At 41.6% G+C, this 25,876-nt stretch overlaps 1 protein-coding gene across 1 annotated transcript in view; it reads left to right on the top strand.

The window, feature by feature from the left end:
- Window positions 1–25,876, top strand: part of LOC122789302 (broad substrate specificity ATP-binding cassette transporter ABCG2-like) — a 707,388-nt gene that overhangs the window by 170,952 nt on the left and 510,560 nt on the right. The window contains exon 3 of the mRNA XM_044056623.1: window positions 172–231. Within this exon, the coding sequence (XP_043912558.1) occupies window positions 172–231 (60 nt within the window). The remainder of the gene's footprint in view (window positions 1–171; window positions 232–25,876) is intronic.

Below are 25,876 nucleotides of genomic sequence, written 5' to 3'. Positions count from 1 at the left end.
TGTGAACATTAATGGAATAGATGCAAATGCTATAACATTTAAGGTAGTCTTGTTTGCTTTCTGTATCTGTGTATCAAATAAATACAGGCGTAGTACTTCAGTGTTTCTCTCTGTTTTCTAGTGGTTTCATTTAATCAAGTTTTTACTTTGATGTTTCTCTTTGTTTTCTAGTGGCATAATGAAACCAGGAATGAATGCCATTCTGGGTCCTACAGGAAGTGGAAAAACATCGTAAGTAAACAGTCCCTTTTCTATTAATCTGAGATTTTATGAGTACTCCCTGTGTAGGTATGAAGGTAGAAAGATGCCTCTAACTCGCATCACTCAACTTGTTAGTGCAATAATTCTGCACAAAGCAAAAATAATGAGGGTGCAGTGGTCCAAAGTCAGGAACAATTTTTTACTGTTGCTCTTAGAAAGTTATCAGCATAAGTTTTGAATTAGCTTGCATTTTTTGATAGAGATAGAGTCTGAAACTCAAATGTGTCTCATTATTTGGTGACTTCAGTGCTCAATAGTCAGATATCCACAAATTTTGAGGAACAGAGAAAAAATATTAAGGTAGAATTCTACATATTCTGCAAAATTTTGGATAGTGGTGATATACTCTTAAGTTCATTCCCTTTTTGCACGTATTTCACATAAATGTTGCATTCACTGACTGTTAATGAGAAGATAAAACCAGCTAAAGAAAAGTAAATCAGCTGTAGTTGTCATTCTCAGGTGGACATACTACCATAAGAAAAAAAGGCCAGCACGTTGTGCTTTTTGCAGGCATCGGAACCTGTACATTGAGTACATGGCATGGGTGATGAGGTAATGACCACATATCCTTTGTTAGCTATCACACATAGTATATGTATTTGAGTGTCTCAAGTCAAAAGTGAATGCTCAAAAAAGCATTGAAAAAACATTTATCTAATAAGATCAAACAAATCGAAAAATGAACACACACACTAATTCACTCACACAATGAAAAAGAGTGCCCCCCTGCAACTCCAACACCTCCTGCTATTTATATATACCAACTCTAAAATTGCACTGCAGTCGGAAGGGGCACATTCCAGTACTCTGCTGTAGCACAATCTTGACAAGAAGCTGCTGGTAGGCAAAAAAATAGCATTCACTGTTATGTGAGTTCGCTAATAGCTGATATTTAACCCACAAGTCTATGCCATTCAAGTAGTCATTTTGTTATTTTACTGAATGGGTAGATGACCTGCTTTGAAGAAAGAGCTGGTGTTTTATTTATAACTGATGGAAAATTTGGATAGTAAACTGAGGAAATGCTCCTATTTATCCAGTAGGTGGTAGTGTCGTTTCATTATAATTTAGTTTTTAGAGCAGTGTGCTAGAGTTGAAAACATAAACGTGTCCTTATCTGACACTATGCCTTTGGGTCATTGTCTGCTGTTTTACATTTCCAAACAACCGAGCAGCCATTTACACTGGAGAAAGGTAAAGGAAGAAACTGTTCTGTCTACATATTTCACTTTTTTTTGGGAATTTGAACAATGAGATTGCAGGAAAACTGCTGTTGGAGCTTAAATGAGATGTGAATCTGGGGCTGAATTCCTGGTATTACAAAGCTTGACATTTGTAATTCAGTGCCTTTAATACATGCTTTCTTTCTTTGCACAAATAGGTAGGGGCCAGGAGGTGCAGCGACCAGTGTATTTTCTTTGTAATCCTGTTAAACTCAGAAATCAAGAGGATTTTATTTGGTTTTCTATTCTGAAAAAATAAAGATACTTTTAAAACTTTTTTACATCCTATTGATCCACATAGGAGGACCCCAATTATGGGCCTGATGAGTGACTTGTTTCAGGCTGTTGTGCCCCCACTCTTCTCTCTAATGAACCTATTAATAAACGACAGATTAGGAAAAACCTCAAAAAGGAAAGAAGCAGGATATTAAAAACTTCCCTTGTATGAGATGTTAAGCCTGCTTATTCATGAACAGTTCTGACAGTTTTTTGCTAGAATTCGGTATGAATGTAATGGGTGTAAATTAAGAAAGAAATGTGCCTGATCCTGGCCTAGTTGGCACTTTTACCTGCCAATGGGTAGCAAACTGACTCGGTGATAGATCCCACCTAATAAAAATAGGGGAAGCCACCTCAAGCAGTACACCTGTAATGAGCAGTGTACCCCAGGGATTGGTCCTGGGGCCTCTGTTATTCAGGATGTACTTTTCTGAGGTGCAGACCAAAACCAGTGGGCTGTGGCTGACCAAGTTTGCAGATGACTGCAACCTGGGTGCGGTCATCAATTTCCCAAGTGATGTAGACATCCTTCAAGAGGGTCTCACCCAAACAAATGACTGGTGGCAGAAGCATGGCCTCAAGCTGAATGCAAAAAAATGCATCGTCATCCCCTTTGGGGAGAGTGACGTCACCACATATTATCACATTAATAACAACGTCTTAAGCACACTATCAGTAGTGAGGGATTTGAGCACCCAGGTTTGATAGCAACCTGTCTTTTGACCACCATGTTGCTTCCATTGTACAGAAAGCTTTCTACGTGGCCAACTTCATAAGTAAGGATATCTCCTCCAGAGACAAGGAGGTCACAACATTCCCTGTATTCTTCACTTATAAGGCCAATTATTGAGTATAGAGCCCCCTTCAGCATGTACCTCGCAAAGCACATGCAACAGCTGGAGATACCACAGAGGTTCCTCACCAGAAGAATCCAGGGCCTCAAACATCTACCCTACACAGATAGGCTAAAAGCCCTGTCCCTCTACTCTGTTTCATACAGACTCCTTAGTGGTGATCTCTGTCTGGCATGCAAAGCAATCTCAGACCCTGCCTTGATGGGACTACTGCATATCTGCAAGTCAAACTCCACTCGAGTAGCCTTCACACGTGACCTCAGCCTGGTCTGTGACATTAATAGGATTTGCTGGCGGGACAGATTTGTGTCCCAAAGACTCCCGCCTCTGTGGAATAGACTCACTCTCTGCGTCAAGCAGAGTACCTCATTATCCCTTTTTAAGCGCAACCTGGATAACTGGATGGGAAATGGAAAATACACCCCCTTGGATTCCACCTGTGTCACTGATGGACAGGGGCTTTGGGTGCTGACTTGTCTAAACATGGGCTAAACTCTTGGCTAGGCTTATAAGGGCCTCATGGCCAGTAGCCTAGTAACTTCCTATGATGTCTTACTTTTGCAATATGAGTTTCTGGGTACAGGTTTGGGATAGAATAAATGTGGAATCTTCTGGGGTAGTAGGGTTACTTGGAATTTAAAATTAGATAATTGCTCAGGAGTTGGCATTTCCTTGTTATTAGTCCTTTTTTCAAAATGTAATATTGTGTTAGGGCTCATTGAGTTTAATTTCAGTGGAAAACTTCACTCCATATTGTTATTTCATCCTGTGCTGTACAAACAGTACAGGAAAGAGTAACTTTATTTGTACTTATTAGATCTTGCGTGCATGGCACATTCCCTGTAATATGGCAGTGGATGTTATTGTTTACATTTGTGATGGGTAAAACAGTTCAGTAGACATATTGCACATATGTTTGAAAGTAGCAACCTTCCAGATTTTTTTGCATTCATTTATTCATCCACTCTCTGACTACGTACATAATCCTTTGCAGGGGAGCCAGATCATATGCCAGCACTCATTGGGAGCAGGGCATACTAATTTATCCCTGTTTGCATGGAAACCCAATCACTGAAATGCACATCTTTCAACCACTTAGCTCAAGAAATCTGGATAAATCCCTAAAATAATTTATGGGAATAAAGGCCTAAAAGCAGGGACAGATTTTAAATACAGCTCTTGTAAATTCACAAAGTTGCTAGAATAACAGGATTTTTGTTAGCATACATTTCCTGAAGGATATGAAGTCTGAAACTCAAATATAGGTCTTTATTTATTTATTTGATATTTGTTTACCAGGTTGTTCCATCTGGGTCTGAAAAACCTGTTTTCAGCAGAGGCCCGTGGAAAAAAGCTCCAACATTACAAACAACAGAACACATCATAAATTCTTGCAGCTACAGGAGAAACAAAAATATCAGTATTTAGAATTTATCAGTGGAAATCAGAAACATGTATGTATAATACGGATTCACTTATCCTGAAATATCGAATTTCAGAATCACGAGCCCATGAAGTGGAAAGGCTAAAACATTGAACACCCAGAAGCGCGAAATTCAAAATCGCGATTTCAATAATACGCACACACCACACTCATACACATACCTTCCTCCCCACAAACAAACATACAACCCAATCTTATGTATAAGCAGGGGGACTGCACCCCCCTGCAACCTCCATGTGGGGGGCTGCACCCACCTACCCTCCTACTTAAATATACTAACTCCAAGGTCACACTACATACACAAACACATGAAACACCATCACACAAGCTACATCCCCCTCGCACACACACACCACAGTAACAAAACACACTAACACACACTACAGCCCCTACCCAAAACCCTTAAAACATAAACACTTAACTCAATCCATGAACACAACACAACACCAGAACCGCTAATTCAGAATCTCCGAAATGTGAGATTTTGAATTTCGCACTTCTGGGTGTTCGATGTTTTAGCCTTTCCACTTTATGGGCTCGAGATTCTGAAATTCGATATTTCAGGATTTCAAGCATATAAAGTGTTTCTGTATAACAGATATTTTACAATCTGGATTTAGTTTATTGGTACAATATGTTGAAGGAGCTTTGTGATAAAGTGACTAGTTTTAATTGTTACATATCATTTAAATATTGGCAGAGGAAGCAAATCATATATATATGTATGTGTAGTACATGTATTTGAAGGATTATCAAGATGTAGTCAGTAGATATAGTTTTGTACATTATTTTATGGGGAGATTATATTATAGGGATGCAGCAAGAGTATAGATGTAGGAAGTAGAGGGTGTCTTATTAGTTGAGGAATGTTAGGGGGCAGTTAGTTAATCTTAGATAATATAAGTTGAAAGATGAGTCCAAGAGAAATTTTGGAATGTAGAGTATATAGTAAGGGAGAGGGAGAGAGTGCGTGAGAGATCAGCCAGGAGTTGTTAAGATGCTGCTTTAGGGATTTTTTAAATGCTACTGGTTGATAGTGAAAGTGAGGTCTATGTTTTAGCTACACTGTGAGAGTATAGGCTTTGTCAATGTATTTTACAGGCTTTGAAGATAGTGAGAAGCTTTTTATCTTTGCACCTAGGGTTCTAATGGGGTTGTAAGGTTTGAGTATGTTTTTCAGGGTAGAACAAGCTAGGGGCTTATTGATTACATTGTGTAGATATAGGGTAGGTGATTAGTGAATTCTAGCCAGTCTAGCATTTGCAGTTGTGTGCAATGATGGGCACTGGTTTTGGAATTTATGGCAAACTTTGCCACTTTGTTGTAGCACTGTTCCATTTTGAATCTAATGCTAGTGTGTACGTTAGAAAGTATAGAGGCACTGTATAGGAGGGAGGGTAGTAGGAACGTTTTTGCAAGGGTGATCTTGGTTGTTGAGGTCAAGGAGCCTTTGTTTCTGTAGAGGATGCCAAATTTCTAGTGTTTATATTTTGTTGGACTTGAAGATCAAAATGTAAGTGATTATCAATAGTAACTCCTAGCTGTTTTGTGTGGTGGACTATTTTGAGAATAGTATTATCAGATGCATGTGTTTTGAATTGAAATGTGTTAATAGAGTGATTTTTTGGTAGGAAAAGTAGTTTTTTTTTGTGTTTAGGAATAGTTGAGAGTTAGTGAGTCAGGATTCAAATGCTGTAAATGTATATTGTGTGATTTTGAGAAGTTGGGGTAGTGTTGGAGAGGTGCAAGTAATAGTGGAGTTGTCTGCAATCTGCATACTGTATGAGTGTTCCAGTGGATGAGGCAGTGTGTACATTGTAAAAATGTTGAAGAGCAGGGGACCATGTATAGAGCCTTGTGGGACTCCAGTGGGGTTGTGTAAAAAGGGAGAGATTTCATGTAGCCATTTTACTGCTTGTTTTTGCTTGTGCAGGTAACTGTGGAACCATTGTAAGCTGGAAGGGGTAAGGCCTAAATCTGAAAGCTTGTGTAAGAGTATGGAATGTGAAATGGTATCAAATGTCTTAGAAAGGTCAAGACATATGACAGATACCAAATCTCCTGTGTCTCTAGCTCTGTTATTAGATTCAGTAAAGGATAGGAGGGCTGTATGTAGTGATTTCAGCCATCAGTGATTTGCCAGAAAACCACAAGTTTTATGAGAAACAGACCAAAAATGCAAGGCAAAAATCTGGACAATTGAGAGGTATGTAGCAAAGTGTACACATATACTGTCATGTGATCATAGGAATAATGAAGCATATAAGTCATAAGACCATTTGCCTATTACTAATGGCCATCATTATGGTGTACCTGCAGTTTCTGTAAAGACAAAGTTTGTCAGGCTAGTGATTAATTTAAAGATACCTATCCACTTGTGGGTTTGTCTGAAGGCTGTGAGGATGTTAATATGTTTAACATGCAAAGGCAGTCCATTCCACAAATGGGGCAGTGTTGCATAATAAATCTGTCCCTCCAGTATGTTTTGTTTAAAAGTTAGTGGAAGTTTAAATCCTTGGCTCCAAGTGTTGGTGAAACTGTTTGCCTTGGACAAAAGGAAAGGGAACCATTTGAAATATTGGGACCTGCTATAGCAATTCCCAAAATATGAAGACTGAATGGCTGAAAAATTGTACTTGCATATCAGAAGTCCGAGATGCCTTTTTCAAAATATTCCATTTTCGCAAAGGTATGTCAATCTCAGAGTTGATATATATAAGTTTGGGGGGGCTTGCTCACAACATGGGGAGGTGCAGGAGAAGCTCCTCCACCTACAAAACGAAGCTTTAAGGAGAAGTGTGATTTTCGAGATTCACTCTTCTCTGAGTTTTTGGGGGTTTTTTTCTGGATTTTCAGTACTTGGCATTTCAAGTGTTGACATTAAAATGAGGAGACAAAGGAAAGACATAAATCACCATGTAAGAGTCTGTAAGTGACAGAGAAAAGGGATAGGACAAGAAGCCTGTTGTGATAGCCTAAGGGTCTTTAAACCAGCAATCTTTATTAGTTGGGAAACTCTTTTTGGCTCTGCTATGTGCCTGTACAAGAACAGAAGAGTGGGAGCCCTGTACTTTGTAACTGGCCTGCTCAGAGAAGAGTACTGCAAGCACACTTCTACTTATGAACATTTTATAGGATCACCAATTCACCTTATGATGCATCTTTGGAACATGAGAGGAAACCACAATGTCCATCAGAAATCCACAGAGAGATAGAGATGACATGCATCTTCTACACAGACAGCAATACAGCTGAGTACCAAACTAAAGAACTAAGAGTTGTGAGATAACAATGTTATCCACTGATTTACAGTTCCCATTTAATGATCATAGCATGCCTTTTTGGTTTTTGGGCAATGTCTCTTTTTTCTTTGCTACTAGGATGGAGTGTTAGGAAACTCAGGTAAGGGTTTTCAGGTTATTCTTTACTACATTTAGGGGGGGGGGGGCATTTCATTGTAATAGATACATTCACAAACATTTTGGATTGAGTATTAAATTAAGTTAAATTGCACTTTCATCTTTCAGATGATACTCTAGTTGTTTCTAGTGAAGAGTCTTCTCCGTAGAAGTTTGAAATGATTGAATTTCACTGTTTTGGTAGTTAATAAGTAGGGGTAAGGGTACTATCACTTTGGGTTCCTGTAATTGATTAAATAAATAAGACAGCTTTTTATTCTGATGGTTATACAAATCGTGTCGGCCATGGCATGCTGCTTGCCCAATCATTGTGCCCAGAGATGTTAAGAAGTGTTTCCTTATGCAGAACATTTCTGATGTCAGGGATTTGCAGAAAGTAAAGAATAGTTGTGTAAAATCTTACCATAACCATAGATGTCCTTCTCTTCCATGTTGCAGTATTCATAACATGAAGGATTCCCCACCTAGGCGACCTGAACGTTCGGCCAGTATACCAAAGACTTAACCTGCTGTTAGGTACTTGCGATGTTGCACATAGAACAGCCAACATCAGCCATAATAGTGAAGTCTGCACAGACCATCCTCAGAACTGAATGCCCCAGTCAGAACACCAATCCAAGGATTAGAGGCAACTAGGTAATATCCAAAGAGGAGCATGAACCAAGGGGTAAGAAGGGTGGGATAGAATACTGCAACATGGCAGAGAGGAACTTCTGTGGTTATGGTAAGAATTTACGCAACTATTCTATGCCATCCTATTCCCATGTTGCAGTATTCATAACATGAGGGAGAATACCATAGGTCATGAGTGGGAAAGGGGGTAGGAGCACATGAAATCTCCATGAAGCCATTCAGAATTGCCCTGGCAAATCCTGCTGTGGATCTGGAGATAGAGTCCGTTTTGTAGTGTTTAGTAAATGTATGGACAGAGGATCAAACAGCTGCTTCCAGGATAGAGGCAGTGTAGAGACCTTTAAAAGAAGGCTCCAGAGGAAGCTACTGCTCTGGTGGAATGGGCCTTAACAGAGGAAGAAATAGTTTTTCCCTGAGAGACATGGCAAAAGGAAATTGCCGTAGTGATCCAAGACAGGTTTTCCAGCACCCTCTTCTAATGCATTTGGTCCTATCCAAGTAGAATCTAAGTTGTCTATGTACTTCCAAGGTGTGCAGCACCCTTTCATTGAAGTTGTGAGGAGAAAAGAAAAGGGTGGGTAAGTGAATAGATTAGATTGGTTAAGGGACAAGTCATTAACCATTTTAGGCATGAAGGAAGGATTGGTACAAAGAGACACCTTATACTTGTGGGAAATCAGAAAGGGTTGTGAAGACATTAAAGCTTGGAGTTCAGAAACTCTCCTAGCAGAAGTGATGGCTACCATTAAAACAGTTTTCCACATGCAAAATTTTAGTAAAGCTGAGGCTGCAAGCTCAGAGGGAGTCTGAGTCAGTTTCTCCAAAACAAAATTTAGGTCCCCGGGAGGAGGAACAGGTTTCCTGGGAGATCTGAAGTGAGGGACACCTTTTAAGAAAAGCTTAACCTCTAATCTAGAATCTAAGGGGGGAGATGAAGGCAGACATGCATAAATGGCTGATAAATGGGGTGTAGCTGAAGAATAAGTCAGTCCAGCATTGAGCAGCTCACACAAATAAGAAAGGACTAAGGGAATATCTACTGAAAATGTATCTAGTCTCTTATTAAGACACTAGATGGAGAACCTCTTCCACTTGGGCAAATAGGATCTCCTAGTATGAGGTTTCTGGCTTCCTGCAGGACTAAAAGCATGCCCTCAGAGAAAACGTGCCTGAAAGGAATCAGGCCTGTCACCCACAAGGTCAAGTTCATTGTTTCTATGTGCGGGTGAATAAGAGATCCCATGTCTTGTGTGAGTAGATCAACCCTGTGAGGTAACTTGTGATGACTGCCTTGGCTAATTGCAGAAGAAAAGGGAACCAGTGCTGTCTTTGCCAAAAGGGAGTGACCAACAAGATTTTTGATTTGTCCTTCTGAATCTTCAGAAGGACTTTCTGAATTAGGGGGAATGGGGGATGCATAGAAAAACATCCCCTTCCATGAGAATGATAAGGCATACACCTTCTAAGCCAAAGGGTGTGGGACTCTATGGCACAAAACTGGAAGCTGCCTGTTCATAGGGGAGGCAAACAGATCTATTTGAGGTGTACCCCACCAGTGGATAATGCCCAGAAACACATTCCTGTGGATCATCCATTTGTAGGTTTGTGTCATGGATCTGCTCAGTGTCAGCCAGAACATTTTGAGCTGAGGGGATATAAACAGCTGTCAAAGTTACCTTTGCTTGAAGAGCAATCTCCCAAGGTTGGATTGCTAATCTGCAGAGGAGATAAGACTTTGTCCCCCCCCCCCCTCCCACTTGTTCACATATCAGAGAACATTGGTGTTGTCTGTGAACAGTTTCAAAGGTCCTGGTAGAAGAGATGACCTGAAGGTTTGAAGAGCCTAAATCAGAGCCCTCAACTCGGATGTTGATGTGTTGTTTCCTTATGGAAGGAGACCACAGGCCTTTGACCTTTAGGTTCCCCAGTGTTGCTCACTACCCCAGATCTGAAGTATCTGTGAACATTTCTTGGATTGAAAAAGGTGGCTGAAGGGGGGTCTTGGATCCTGATATATTTGTTGAATCCACCAAAACAATTCCTTCTTTAGGCAGGTTAGATGTGGAAGGACAAATTGTAGAGGATGAGATTGCTGGGACCAAATTGTTTTCAGGTACTACTGGAACTTTCGCATGTAGAGTCTGGCTAGGAGCAGCATTGGTATAACTGAAGTCATGAACCCCAGCATCCTGAGGAATTCCTTGGCAGTCAGAAAAGCCAGAGGAAGCAACTGTTGGAAGTAAGCCTGTAGGGATTACATCTTTTGTAAAGGCAAAGAAGCCATCATCAGGTCTGTCCTTATCCTACAACTTGGTCCCGGGAAGGTGAAAGGGAATACTTGCTATAGTTGACGATGAATCTCAGGCTGAGAAACACAGAGATGGTGGTTTGAAGGTTCTGTTGCAAAATGTCTGGATGTTCTGCTTGAATGAACAGGTTGTCCAAGTAGGGATAGATGAGAATTCCCTGGAGTCTGCAAAGGGCAATGACAGGAGCCAAACACTTTCTGAATACCCATGGAGCTGCAGAGTCCAAAGGGCAAAGCACAGAACTGAAAATGAGAGAAAGCAACCGAAAAATGTAAGAATTTCCTTAATAGAGGATGGATGGGGATGTGGAGGTGTACATCTTTGATGTCTAGGGAAACCATGTAAGCCTGAGGTAGCAAGAGTGGAAACAGAGTTTGCAAGGTGAGCATCCTGAAGGTTGGGATTTGAAGGAATAGATTAAGCTGGGATGCATCAAAAATTGGGAATTTAAGGGCCATCTTTCCTTTGAACTAAAACATCCTGGAGTAAAACCCTTTTCCTCTTTCCAAGAAGGGGAGTTCTTGTATGGTCCCTTGTAATAGAAAGTCTTGAATAACCTGAGGGAAAAGGTGAAGCTGGTCCCTTAGGGTTCTGAGATCCCCACAAAAGAAGGAGCGTTTTTCCAAGTCATGAAGTAGCCTTTTCGGACAGTAGACAAGGCCAATTTGTCTGTGGTAATGCTTGCCCATTTGGAAAGGAAATGAGAAAGGCACTGGGAAAGAGGGACTTCTGAGAGAGTGGCCAGGTAGTCACAGATAACCTGGCTTGTCTGGCAAGGGGGCTTTTTGCGCAGATGATGGCTGAGACCTAGGAGGAGTCTGCCTGCATGTGCTCTTCTTGTGTTGTTGGGAAGGAGCGCAGGTCTTTTTCCTTACAAAATTAGGCTTAGAAGGGTAGTTCCTGTGGTATTTAGGAACTAGGGACAGAAAATATTTCAGTTCCTGAAGTGCTTTTCATTTCTCTTGAAATAATTTGAACAGGGCTGCAGCATTAATACCAAATAGGGTGGTATTATCCAGGGGTGCATCCATAAGTTTTGCCTCGAAATCCTCAAGCAAGGGCTGCAGTGTCAGCCATGAATACCTCCTGAGGACAGGACCAAATGCTGCTGATCTTGCAGAGACCTCAGCTGTGCCATAACTGCATTTTATGGAATGGCTGGTAACCTGGGAAGAAACTGCTAAGAGGGAAGAGAGCTGGGATGTGGCTGCAGAAGCTGGGAGATCTGTCAGCAACTTAGACGCCTGTGAAAGTAGGGCTAGAACATATTTAGACGTGTGTCTGATAATTAATGGTCCTAAACACCAGATTAGAGGAGGTGTAGACTTTTTTCCCATTTCTCTCCACATCATTTTACTGTCCTTATCTTTGGGCAGGAGGTTGGTAGAGGGCAGCAATTTAGAAGGTTTATCAGCAGAGAGAGAGATTACAGCTGTGTCTGCAAGATGGCATTTGTACAGATAGCTACTGTCTTCAGGTACTTTATAGAATATGTCTGGCCTTTTTGAAGCAGGAGGTTATGAATCACTGTTTTTGGATGTTGCAAGAAAGGCATCTTGAAAAGCTGGCAAAACAGGTAGGATGGCTGAAGGGGCAGGAGAGTGTGTTTGTAAGAGGTCATAGTACCTCTTTTGTACTTCTGAAACCTGGGAGCTTTCCCACTTGAAAAATTCCCTCATTCTGGAGATAGTTTCTGGAAATGTAATAATGTGATAGTGTTCAATCTCGCCGTTTGTTCTTACACATGGGTTCGGAGCCGATCCTCGGCTCCGTGCCGGCCTCTTGCAAGCTCTGCATCGAGAAGAAGCTCGAGACAATCTAATACCCACAATCCCCCTCTGCCTTTACCTCAGATCTAGTTTGCCGCTGCTGCATTCGCATCGCTGGGAGCTAGCTCGAGCGTCTAAAGCTAAGATATAACTTGTTTGTTATATTTTATTAGATTTTCTATTTCTATTTGATGTTTCAGTATAATACTGTATGATTGTGTTGTGGTCGGAGCCGATGGTCTGTCCTTGGTTCCGGGGCCGAGAGTCGAACCGACGTTTCGGTTCCGACTCTCCCTCGGGCCTCGGCGGATCGATTCGCTCCGCCCTCGGGTCGATGCCTTCGTGCCCGTGTCGGGGATTCTTCCCATTTCCTCGGAACCGGGGGACTCTTCGATGCGGGACCCGGGAGTGTTCGACCTGATGAGGAAGGTGTTGTCTACCCAGACAACCACATCAGTGGAAGCAACCTCTCCTCCCCATAAAGGGCCGGTATCTTCATCTGCACCCACGGCCACATCCAAGCGTCGGGCACCAGTGTCTCAGCCACCCCTGGAGGGTGCCCCCTCTTCCTCCGAGGCTTCTTCGGATGCTCCCCACGAAGAAGTCCCTAGGAAAAGATTGTGTAAGAGGAGACACTTGGATTCTCCACAGGAATCCTTGACATCTGATACTGACTTAGATGAGTCAGAGGGGTCCCCTAAGTCACCTTTGGAAGATGTTTCTTTTTCGGACATATTGGAGATCCTAAAACAGAGAGGTGACTGGCAGTCCCTTCCCCCTTCTGAGGATGAGTCAGTTCTGCTGAAGGCATTTGGTGCTCGCCCTTCTTCCTCCTGGGTCACTCCGCCCTTCGACGAGCTAATGGAACTAATTGCTCGAAGGGCGTGGGAGGCTCCTGACACAGTGGAACCAGTTCCAAGGAAACCAAATAAATACATTACGGCACCTCAGGACAAGTCCTACCTAACAAAAGGAGTTCCAGTTGACGCTATGGTGGTGGCAGCAGCCACGAAAAAGGAGATGTCGGAGTCTTCTTCGTCTGTCCATCCTCCTAATAAAGATTCTAGGACGATGGATAGATACGGGAAGCGCATTTTTAGTTCAGCGGCCTTTTCCATGCGATCCCTGAACTATTTGACCCATTTTACACGGTTACAGAGGGATCTAGTCAAAGAGTTGGGAGATACCCTCCAGGGTACTACAGATGCAGCTGTCTCAGAGAAAGTGACAGCGCAACTTAATACCCTTACATCGATTGTTAACTCGTCCATGAGGCTGATTTCACGCAGCGAAGGTTCGAGTAGGGCAGCAGCTTCAGCGATTGCTCTTCGCAGACAATCCTGGATGCGCTTATGCTCCTTTGCGGAAGCCTTCAAGTCTTCCTTTACTAACGCCCCATTTGACGGTGCCACTCTCTTTGGCCCAAAAGTAAAGGGAGACCCTTACCCGGTGTGAACAGGAGGGAAAGACTCTGCTGTCGGAGTCCGTTTTTCCACCCCAACCAGACCGTACCCAAAAGGGCAACGTGGTGGAAAAATGTGGTTTAGAAAACCCCAAGGATCTTTCCCAGGTACACAGGGTGACGCCCCCTCTAGAGGCAGAGGAGGGGGTAGAGGTGGAAGACGCCGCCCTGGCGGCAGAGGGGGTCCGCAACATCAAGGTGACAGGAACACACTCCCTGGTAAACCTTTCCAGCACTCCTGAGAGGAGGCCCGACTGTCCTGCTCTGGAGGCAGTCGGGGGTCGCTTAGCTTTATACCCTCAGGCCTGGCAAAATTTAACTACAGACAAGTGGGTAAAAAGCGTGGTTACCAGAGGTTATAACATCCCCTTTCTATCTCATCCCATTCCAAAGAAAAGACTCCCAGATGTACCGCCCCATCTGCGAGAGCCAGCAGCCATAGAAATTTCAAAGCTGCTAAGAAAAAGAGTCATCCAACCAGTCCCAGCAGACCAGCAAGGATTCGGGACTTACTCAAGGTTCTTTTTAGTTCCAAAGAAAACAGGGGACTGGAGGCCTATTCTGGACCTGAGCTACCTCAATACCTTCGTCAGGAAGGAAAAGTTCCGAATGGTCATGCTTCAATCGATCCTTCCATTCTTACAGAAGGACGACTGGATGTGCTCAATAGATCTAGAAGATGCATACTACCACATCAAAATGGCCAGGGCATCCAGAGATCATCTGCGCTTCCAGCTGGGGGCCAGTCACTTTCAATTTCGAGCCCTGCCCTTTGGTCTGACCTCAGCCCCCAGGGTCTTCACCAAATGCATGGCAGTGGTAGCGTCTCACTTGAGACGCCAAGGATTCCAGGTGTTTCCGTATCTGGATGACTGGCTCCTTTCTGCCACCACCCAGCGTCAACTAGTACAGGCCAGAGACTATACTCTTCAACTGTGTGTTCACCTAGGGATTTCCGTAAACTTCGGAAAATCCTTACTTCAGCCATCACAAAATATCTTGTTCATAGGAGCAGAATTAAACACATCGTCAGTTGATTCTGAGGCTTCCCTCAGAAAGGATATTATCACTTCAAACTCATATACGTCTTCTACTCTTGTCAAGGAAATCTCCTGCGAAACTAGTACTGAAGGTGTTGGGCCTCATGTCAGCCTCCCTTATTGCAGTTCCCTTGGGAAGGCTGCACATGAGAGTCCTACAATGGCTACTGTTTGCACAATGGTCGTTTCAACAACTACCTCTAACACACGAGATTCTTATAACAAAGACATGCATACCAACATGGGTATCTAAGACAATGGTTAGTGAGTCAGGATTCAAATGCTGTAAATGTATATTGTGTGATTTTGAGAAGTTGGGGTAGTGTTGAGAGGTGCAAGTAATAGTGGAGTTGTCTGCAATCTGCATACTGTATGAGTGTTCCTGTGGATGAGGCAGTGTGTACATTGTAAAAATGTTGAAGAGCAGGGGACCATGTATAGAGCCTTAGGGACTCCAGTGGGGTTGTGTAAAAAGGGAGAGATTTCATGTAGCCATTTTACTGCTTGTTTTGCTTGTGCAGGTAACTGTGGAACCATTGTAAGCTGGAAGGGTAAGGCCTAAATCTGAAAGCTTGTAAGAGTATGGAATGTGAAATGGTATCAAATGTCTTAGAAAGGTCAAGACATATGACAGATACCAAATCTCCTGTGTCTCTAGCTCTGTTATTAGATTCAGTAAAGGATAGGAGGGCTGTATGTAGTGATTTCAGCCATCAGTGATTTGCCAGAAAACCACAAGTTTTATGAGAAACAGACCAAAAATGCAAGGCAAAAATCTGGACAATTGAGAGGTATGTAGCAAAGTGTACACATATACTGTCATGTGATCATAGGAATAATGAAGCATAGAAGTTATAAGACCATTTGCCTATTACTAATGCCCATCATCATGGTGTACCTGCAGTTTCTGTAAAGACAAAGTTTGTCAGGCTAGTGATGAATTTAAAGATACCTATCCACTTGTGGGTTTGTCTTGAAGGCTGTGAGGATGTTAATATGTTTAACATGCAAAGGCAGTCCATTCCACAAATGGGGCAGTGTTGCATAATAAATCTGTCCCTCCAGTATGTTTTGTTTAAAAGTTAGTGGAAGTTTAAATCCTTAGCTCCAAGTGTTGGTGAAACTGTTTGCCTTGGACAAAAGGAAAGGGAACCATTTGAAATATTGGGACCTGCTAGAGCAATTCCCAAAATATGAAGACTGAATGGCTGAAAGATTGTACTTGCATATCAGATGAAGATGCCTTTTTTCAAAATATTCCATTTTCGCAAAGGTATGTCATTCTCAGAGTTGATATATATAAGTTTGGGGGGGCTTGCTCACAACATGGGGAGGTGCAGGAGAAGCTCCTCCACCTACAAAACGAAGCTTTAAGGAGAAGTGTGATTTTCAAGATTCACTCTTCTCTGAGTTTTTGGGTTTTTTTTTCTGGATTTTCAGTACTTGGCATTTCAAGTGTTGACATTAAAATGAGGAGACAAAGGAAAGACATAAATCACCATGTAAGAGTCTGTAAGTGACAGAGAAAAGGGATAGGACAAGAAGCCTGTTGTGATAGCCTAAGGGTCTTTAAACCAGCAATCTTTATTAGTTGGGAAACTCTTTTTGGCTCTGCTATGTGCCTGTACAAGAACAGAAGAGTGGGAGCCCTGTACTTTGTAACTGGCCTGCTCAGAGAAGACTACTGCAAGCACACTTCTACTTATGAACATTTTATAGGATCACCAATTCACCTTATGATGCATCTTTGGAACATGAGAGGAAACCACAATGTCCATCAGAAATCCACAGAGAGATAGAGATGACATGCATCTTCTACACAGACAGCAATACAGCTGAGTACCAAACTAAAGAACTAAGAGTTGTGAGATAACAATGTTATCCACTGCTTTACAGTTCCCATTTAATGATCATAGCATGCCTTTCTGGTTTTTGGGCAATGTCTCTTTTTTCTTTGCTACTAGGATGGAGTGTTAGGAAACTCAGGTAAGGGTTTTCAGGTTATTCTTTACTACATTTAGGGGGGGGGGGGGACATTTCATTGTAATAGATACATTCACAAACATTTTGGATTGAGTATTAAATTAAGTTAAATTGCACTTTCATCTTTCAGATGATACTCTAGTTGTTTCTAGTGAAGAGTCTTCTCCGTAGAAGTTTGAAATTATTGAATTTCACTGTTTTGGTAGTTAATAAGTAGGGGTAAGGGTACTATCACTTTGGGTTCCTGTAATTGATTAAATAAATAAGACAGCATTTTATTCTGATGGTTATACAAATCGTGTCGGCCATGGCATGCTGCTTGCCCAATCATTGTGCCCAGAGATGTTAAGAAGTGTTTCCTTATGCAGAACATTTCTGATGTCAGGGATTTGCAGAAAGTAAAGAATAGTTGTGCAAAATCTTAACCATAGATGTCCTTCTCTTCCATGTTGTAGTATTCATAACCTGAAGGATTCCCCGCCTAGGCGACCTGAACGTTTGGCCAGTATACCAAAGACTTAACCTACTGTTAGGTACTTGCGATGTTGCACATAGAACAGCCAACATCAGCCATAATAGTGAAGTCTGCACAGACCATCCTCAGAACTGAATGCCCCAGTCAGAACACCAATCCAAGGATTAGAGGCAACTAGGTAATATCCAAAGAGGAGCGTAAACCAAGGGGTAAGAAGGGTGGGATAGAATACTGCAACATGGCAGAGAGGAACTTCTGTGGTTATGGGAAGATTTTACGCAACTATTCTATGTCCTTCTATTCCCATGTTGCAGTATTCATAACATGAGGGAGAATATCATAGGTCATGAGTGGGAAAGGGGGTAGGAGCACATGATGTCTCCATGAAGCCATGCAAAATTGCCCTGGCAAATCCTGCTGTGGATCTGGAGATAGAGTCCGTTTTGTAGTGTTTAGTAAATGTATGGACAGAGGATCAAACAGCTGCTTCCAGGATAGAGGCAGTGTAGAGACATTTAAAGAAGGCTCCAGAGGAAGCTACTGCTCTTGTGGAATGGGCCTTAACAGAGGAAGAAATAGTTTTTCCCTGAGAGACATGGCAAAAGGAAATTGCCGTAGTGATCCAAGACAGGTTTTCCCAGCACCCTCTTCTAATGCATTTGGTCCTATCCAAGTAGAATCTAAGTTGTCTATGTACTTCCAAGGTGTGCAGCACCCTTTCATTGAAGTTGTGAGGAGAAAAGAAAAGGGTGGGTAAGTGAATAGATTAGATTGGTTAAGGGACAAGTCATTAACCATTTTAGGCATGAAGGAAGGATTGGTACAAAGAGACACCTTATACTTGTGGGAAATCAGAAAGGGTTGTGAAGACATTAAAGCTTGGAGTTCAGAAACTCTCCTAGCAGAAGTGATGGCTACCATTAAAACAGTTTTCCACATGCAAAATTTTAGGAAAGCTGAGGCTGCAAGCTCAGAGGGAGTCTGAGTCAGTTTCTCCAAAACAAAATTTAGGTCCCCGGGAGGAGGAACAGGTTTCCTGGGAGATCTGAAGTGAGGGACACCTTTTAAGAAAAGCTTAACCTCTAATCTAGAATCTAAGGGGGGAGATGAAGGCAGACATGCATAAATGGCTGATAAATGGGGTGTAGCTGAAGAATAAGTCAGTCCAGCATTGAGCAGCTCACACAAATAAGAAAGGACTAAGGGAATATCTACTGAAAATGTATCTAGTCTCTGATTAAGACACTAGATGGAGAACCTCTTCCACTTGGGCAAATAGGATCTCCTAGTATTAGGTTTCTGGCTTCCTGCAGGACTAAAAGCATGCCCTCAGAGAAAACGTGCCTGAAAGGAATCAGGCCTGTCACCCACAAGGTCAAGTTCATTGTTTCTATGTGCGGGTGAATAAGAGATCCCATGTCTTGTGTGAGTACATCAACCCTGTGAGGTAACTTGTGATGACTGCCTTGGCTAATTGCAGAAGAAAAGGGAACCAGTGCTGTCTTTGCCAAAAGGGAGTGACCAACAAGATTTTTGATTTGTCCTTCTGAATCTTCAGAAGGACTTTCTGAATTAGGGGGAATGGGGGATGCATAGAAAAACACCCCCTTCCATGAGAATGATAAGGCATACACCTTCCAAGCCAAAGGGTGTGGGACTCTATGGCACAAAACAGGAAGCTGCCTGTTCATAGGGGAGGCAAACATATCTATTTGAGGTGTACCCCACCAGTGGATAATGCCCAGAAACACATTCCTGTGGATCATCCATTTTTAGGTTTGTGTCATAGATCTGCTCAGTGTCAGCCAGAACATTTTGAGCTGAGGGGATATAAACAGCTGTCAAAGTTACCTTTGCTTGAAGAGCAATCTCCCAAGGTTGGATTGCTAATCTGCAGAGGAGATAAGACTTTGTCCCCCCCCCCACTTGTTCACATATCAGAGAACATTGGTGTTGTCTGTGAACAGTTTCAAAGGACCTGGTAGAAGAGATGACCTGAAGGTTTGAAGAGCCTAAATCAGAGCCCTCAACTCGGATGTTGATGTGTTGTTTCCTTATGGAAGGAGACCACAGGCCTTTGACCTTTAGGTTCCCCAGTGTTGCTCACTACCCCAGATCTGAAGTATCTGTGAACATTTCTTGGATTGAAAAAGGTGGCTGAAGGGGGGTCCTGGATCCTGAGATATTTGTTGAATCCACCAAAACAATTCCTTCTTTAGGCAGGTTAGATGTGGAAGGACAAATTGTAGAGGATGAGATTGCTGGGACCAAATTGTTTTCAGGTACTACTGGAACTTTCGCATGTAGAGTCTGGCTAGGAGCAGCATTGGTATAACTGAAGTCATGAACCCCAGCATCCTGAGGAATTCCCTGGCAGTCAGAAAAGCCAGAGGAAGCAACTGTTGGAAGTAAGCCTGTAGGGATTACATCTTTTGTAAAGGCAAAGAAGCCATCATCAGGTCTGTCCTTATCCTACAACTTGGTCCCGGGAAGGTGAAAGGGAATACTTGCTATAGTTGACGATGAATCTCAGGCTGAGGAACACAGAGATGGTGGTTTGAAGGTTCTGTTGCAAAATGTCTGGATGTTCTGCTTGAATGAACAGGTTGTCCAAGTAGGGATAGATGAGAATTCCCTGGAGTCTGCAAAGGGCAATGACAGGAGCCAAACACTTTCTGAATACCTTTGGAGCTGCAGAGTCCAAAGGGCAAAGCACAGAACTGAAAATGAGAGAAAGCAACCGAAAAATGTAAGAATTTCCTTAATAGAGGATGGATGGGGATGTGGAGGTGTACATCTTTGATGTCTAGGGAAACCATGTAAGCCTGAGGTAGCAAGAGTGGAAACAGAGTTTGCAAGGTGAGCATCCTGAAGGTTGGGATTTGAAGGAATAGATTAAGCTGGGACGCATCAAAAATTGGGAATTTAAGGGCCATCTTTCCTTTGAACTAAAACATCCTGAAGTAAAACCCTTTTCCTCTTTCCAAGAAGGGGAGTTCTTGTATGGTCCCTTGTAATAGAAAGTCTTGAATAACCTGAGGGAAAAGGTGAAGCTGGTCCCTTAGGGTTCTGAGATCCCCACAAAAGAAGGAGCGTTTTTCCAAGTCATGAAGTAGCCTTTTCGGACAATAGACAAGGCCAATTTGTCTGTGGTAATGCTTGCCCATTTGGAAAGGAAATGAGAAAGGCAGTGGGAAAGAGGGACTTCTGAGAGAGTGGCCAGGTAGTCACAGATAACCTGGCTTGTCTGGCAAGGGGGCTTTTTGCGCAGATGATGGCTGAGACCTAGGAGGAGTCTGCCTGCATGTGCTCTTCTTGTGTTGTTGGGAAGGAGCGCATGTCTTTTTCCTTACAAAATTAGGCTTAGAAGGGTAGTTCCTGTGGTATTTAGGAACTAGGGACAGAAAATATTTCAGTTCCTGAAGTGCTTTTCATTTCTCTTGAAATAATTTGAACAGGGCTGCAGCATTAATACCAAATAGGGTGGTATTATCCAGGGGTGCATCCATAAGTTTTGCCTCAAAATCCTCAAGCAAGGGCTGCAGTGTCAGCCATGAATACCTCCTGAGAACAGGACCAGATGCTGCTGATCTTGCAGAGACCTCAGCTTTGCCATAACTGCATTTTATGGAATGGCTGGTAACCTGGGAAGAAACTGCTAAGAGGGAAGAGAGCTGGGATGTGGCTGCAGAAGCTGGGAGATCTGTCAGCAACTTAGACGCCTGTGAAAGTAGGGCTAGAACATATTTAGACATGTGTCTGATAATTAATGGTCCTAAACACCAGATTAGAGGAGGTGTAGACTTTTTTCCCATTTCTCTCCACATCATTTTACTGTCCTTATCTTTGGGCAGGAGGTTGGTAGAGGGCAGCAATTTAGAAGGTTTATCAGCAGAGAGAGAAATTACAGCTGTGTCTGCAAGATGGCATTTGTACAGATAGCTACTGTCTTCAGGTACTTTATAGAATATGTCTGGCCTTTTTGAAGCAGGAGGTTATGAATCACTGTTTTTGGATGTTGCAAGAAAGGCATCTTGAAAAGCTGGCAAAACAGGTAGGATGGCTGAAGGGGCAGGAGAGTGTGTTTGTAAGAGGTCATAGTACCTCTTTTGTACTTCTGAAACCTGGGAGCTTTCCCACTTGAAAAATTCCCTCATTCTGGAGATAGTTTCTGGAAATGTAATATTCTCTCAGGAGAATCTCCACTATTGGAATCAACTTCAGGGAGGCATAACCTAGAGGAGAGTCTGTTTGAGTACAGTAGGCCAGGGACTCATCTGAAGATGACTGGTCTTCTTCAGGGGGCCTCTTGTCCAACAGTAGTATTCCTGGGTCAAGGGGAAGTAGGAGATGCTGGAGTAGGAGGTTGCAAAGTGGAAGGCCTAAGTGCCAGAAAGGCGTGGAAGGCGTAAGTGCCAGAAAAGCATTCAAGATTCATTGAGAGAAAACTTGCCAGTCTGGGGAAGGACCCTGTGTGGGAGACTCATGTTTTTGTTTGTTTCCTTTTGAGAGGAAGGCCTACCCTAGGCTGGGATTAAAGGGCCAATGTAGGCCTAGGCTCTGACCACAACATCAGCAAAGCCTCAATGGAAATGGCAGGAGAGGTATCGTGAGGAACATCTGAAGGAGCTAGCTGCGGTTCCCCCTTAACATCCATAGCAGACGTCTGTGATGCCTCTATGGATGTGCTGAAGGAACCCTCCCTAGTGGCTTCTAAATCAGTACCTACTGAAGGAGGAGGACCAGACACCATACATCCCACCAGGCCTTCTCCAGCCTTGAGAGGGATGTCTAGGATTAGAGGCACAGCCAAAGATTCAGACCTTATCTTTTTCACCTTTTTCTTCGGGGGCTCACCCGACGGACCTGGCGTACCTTCCATACCTGGTGCTAGTATCTTTAGTCTCTGATTTTCAAGATGTATGTTAAGGGCAGACATATGACTGCAGAGTGTGTTAGGAATGAATGTCTGACAAATGGCACAGGCCTTGTAGTCGTGATTTGAACCCACACAGAAAAGACACAGATCGTGATTGTCTTTTTGTGAAATCTGTCTTCCACAGTTGCACTTGCCCTTCTTGGATGACATTGACCATTTACAAGCATGCAGTATCAAAAGTACAATAAAGGTTTTCCCCAACAGGGCACTTGTCTGAATGAAGAAAACATTTGGCAATCAACCGAATGGTAGAAGCTGTCTTTCGAACTGACGGCAGAGAAGTTCTGAGGATGGTACATGCAGATGTCACTTTTATGACGAATGTTGCACATGCCTAGCAGTAGCTTAAGTCTTTGGTATACTGGCAGGACGTTCGGGCCATCTAGGTGGGGAATCCCTTATGTTATGAATACTGCAACACGGGAATAGAAGGACATTGGTAGATAAGTGGACAGCATTGTGGACCCATTTCTGCAGTGTCTCTTGTGGAGTCCGTAAATGCGTTTGTTAAAAAATTCTGTTTTGCCATATTCAGAAGGAGACTGTTATCCATTTTGCTTTATACTTTTTTTAAATAAACGGGTCTAGATCATGTAATTTTTGCTTTGTACAAAGCCTTTTCTGACCACAGTATTGCTACTATTTGTTGAGTTCCAGTTGTGACCCTCAGGACATTGTACCTGGATGGTTTCAAGGTTGATATAGCTAACTTGAATAGTCGGAAGGTGATTGTTATGTTTTGTCTCACCTTCTCCCTTTGCTCTGAGTTTGTATGGTCAAGGATTTAGATAAATATATGAACAGCTAGACAGAGGAAGAGATAGAGAGATAGACAGTGTTGGGTGTAGAAGCCTGCCTCCACATTGGCTAACTTCGCCCATGCAAAATAATTTGTTTTTGTGTTTTGTGACCTTGTGAATGTCACTTTTAAGTCGTGATCTCTTAAGGTTTTAAGATGTTTTATGGTTTATAAGTCTCATATTGATTAAATGAGATGCAGTTATTCATAGTAGATCACTGACAACTTATGTTGCAGTTAAAGTTACTGGATGTTATGTTTTTTGGAGAGTAGTCCTTATTTCTTTTTGAAGAAGAAGAAAAATGGTATTTTGTGGAGGAATGGTGATGCGTGTCCAAATGCACGTAGAATGAAAACAAGTAAATTCTTATTGCAAATGCTTCATCTGCTAGCATGGACTTTGGCATGCAGAGTACATAGAAATTAGGTGCCAGGAGTTACAGAGATAGGGAGTATTTCTCCCTTCTCGTCTGTGTGGTTAATATCTCTCCTTCATAGCTCTGATGCCTATAATTGAGTCCTGAGTTCCAAACACCATCTTTTGGAGATTGTATGTTCTCCCCATGCCTCTGTGAGTTTTCTAGTTTGTATATCTCTTTTTCCCTTTCTTTCTGTAGATATGTATACAGTATGTATCATAATATGTGTGTGTGTATGTATGCATGTATGTATGTATAAGTATATATATATATATATATATATATATATATATATATATATATATATATATATATATATATATATATATATATATATATATATAATATATATATATATATATATATATATATATATATATATATATATATATATATATATATATATATATTTATATGGATCTAGGACGTTTGCTCAACTGAGCAAACATCCGAATCCATAAAACCCAAACACACTTTAACAAAAGCTCTTTATCGAAAAAGCTCTTTCGTTAAAGTGTGTGACAAAATAAAAAAAAAACACTATATTTACATTTTAGAAGGGGGGCTTTGCCCCCCTGCACCCCCCATGTGGGGGGCTGTGCCCCCCACACCACCCCTACTTTAATATTCTCCCTCCAAGACCACACTACAGTGGGGAAAAGGGAAATTTCCCTTACTCGCACCGTAGTACGGCTTCAGCAACAGTCATACTTGCGCGAAAGTGCTTCTTTGGTGAATAGCACTTTCACGTAAGTATGCCCAGCCATTTGGATTTCGGTCGTTTGCTCAGTCGAGCAAACATCCTAGATCCATATATATATATATATATATATATATATATATATATATATATATATATATATAGAGAGAGAGAGAGAGAGAGAGAGAGAGAGAGAAAAATGGGACAGTTAATTGTCAATCATGTTTTTGATCGACACCAGTTTAGTCCGATTTGGTTGTCATATAACATCTAACCTGTCCTAAAAAATCAAATGCCAAAGCAATCATCACTAAGATCATTTACAACAATAATTATGGCAAACTGCACATTAAATATATTAAATATATGGGGCATTGCTTGCAGAATCTTTCTACAAGAGATGAGAACTGCTTAGTTCTACTTTTAAGGACTTGCATAAGACCTGTAATTGAGTACAATAACACATTTTGTACTTACGGTAAAAGACATTTGAAGAGTTTAGGTGGGATACAAAGAAATTTTACAAAGAAAATTGTAACATTAAGGAATATGGATTATGATGTAAACATCTGAGTTTATTTTCATTTTGTTATAGATATATGAGGTAAGCTAATCTTGGCTTGTAAAATATTTAATGACGAAATGTTTAATGTTGACATTTATAATTGTAATAAAACATACAGAACATTAAAATGTGAACATTGTTATAAAATTTGATAGCACTAAGGTATGTAACTCATATGTAATTGTTAGAAATCACAAAACTTTGGAATAGCCTCCCAATAAGCATTAAACAGTCTGTATTGAAAGTTTTGAAAGGAACCTAGATATATGGTCTAGAGACCATGTCTTTGTACTGCTTCCTGATGAGTCATGTTCTTTGGTTGTGTGGCCTGAACACTGTACTTGAATTTATGAATTCATATAGAAGAAGCAATGGTCTGCACCTCCTGTGTATTCTCTGGAATGTCATCATTTTGTTTTAATCATACTGATTCACCATCAAGCTTGAATTAACATCAGGATGGTAATGAATCTCAGTATTTAGTTAATCTTCCAACTGGTGTGCCCTCCAGACAATTCATCCACTGGGCACATTCTTCTCAACTGTCCCTAATTTGCATTATATTCCTCATAAAATGTGTGTGTTTGTGTGTATTTATGCTTTGCAAATTCTTGAGAATTGCGGTCACTAAATAATGACAGACATTTCAGTTTCAGAATTCATTTCTTTCTGAAAAAGTTTTATGCTAATACAAAAACTTTTATTCTAGCTACTTTCTATATATACAAGGGCAGTATTTTAAGTGTCTCATTGATTTTGGGCCTTTGCCCCACATAATTGTGATTTTGTCCCTGACCCTTGTGCTGCGGGGTTGAGAGCTGCTATTGGGTACATGTCAGAAGTGTGATCATATTATTTCCATGTGTGCAAACAGTGAATACAGAACTCCAGATATGCATTATAGTGAAATTTATTTATTTATTTTACATTTGTTGACCAGGTATGTCTGACTGAGCTGAAGAGCTCTTTTTCAGAGGAGGCCCGGGAAGAAAAGCTCCATAAATGTATACATTTAATATATGACAAATGCAGATTAAACACAAATGATTATACATTTTTTCAAAGAATACAGTATGAAAGACAAATGCATATTAAACACAGGTGATGACACATAATTCAAAGAAAACACTAACTAGAATTAAGAGATGTGTCATTATGAGAAATAGATATATTAACTTAGGACAATACTATATTCTTTAGACCTCAGTTTGGAAGTACAGATTAGTCAAGATATGTACAAATGGAGTGTTACTCGAAGATGTAAACAGATTGGGTTAAGAAGACAGTTGAGGGATTAGTT

The sequence above is a fragment of the Protopterus annectens genome, chromosome 14.part0 (assembly GCF_019279795.1).
Source record: "Protopterus annectens isolate FY-2018-M chromosome 14.part0, PAN1.0, whole genome shotgun sequence".
Classification (NCBI taxonomy): Eukaryota; Metazoa; Chordata; order Ceratodontiformes; family Protopteridae; genus Protopterus; species Protopterus annectens.
The sequence above is the reverse complement of the archived record's forward strand: the minus strand, read 5'-3'. Positions and strand labels throughout refer to the sequence as shown.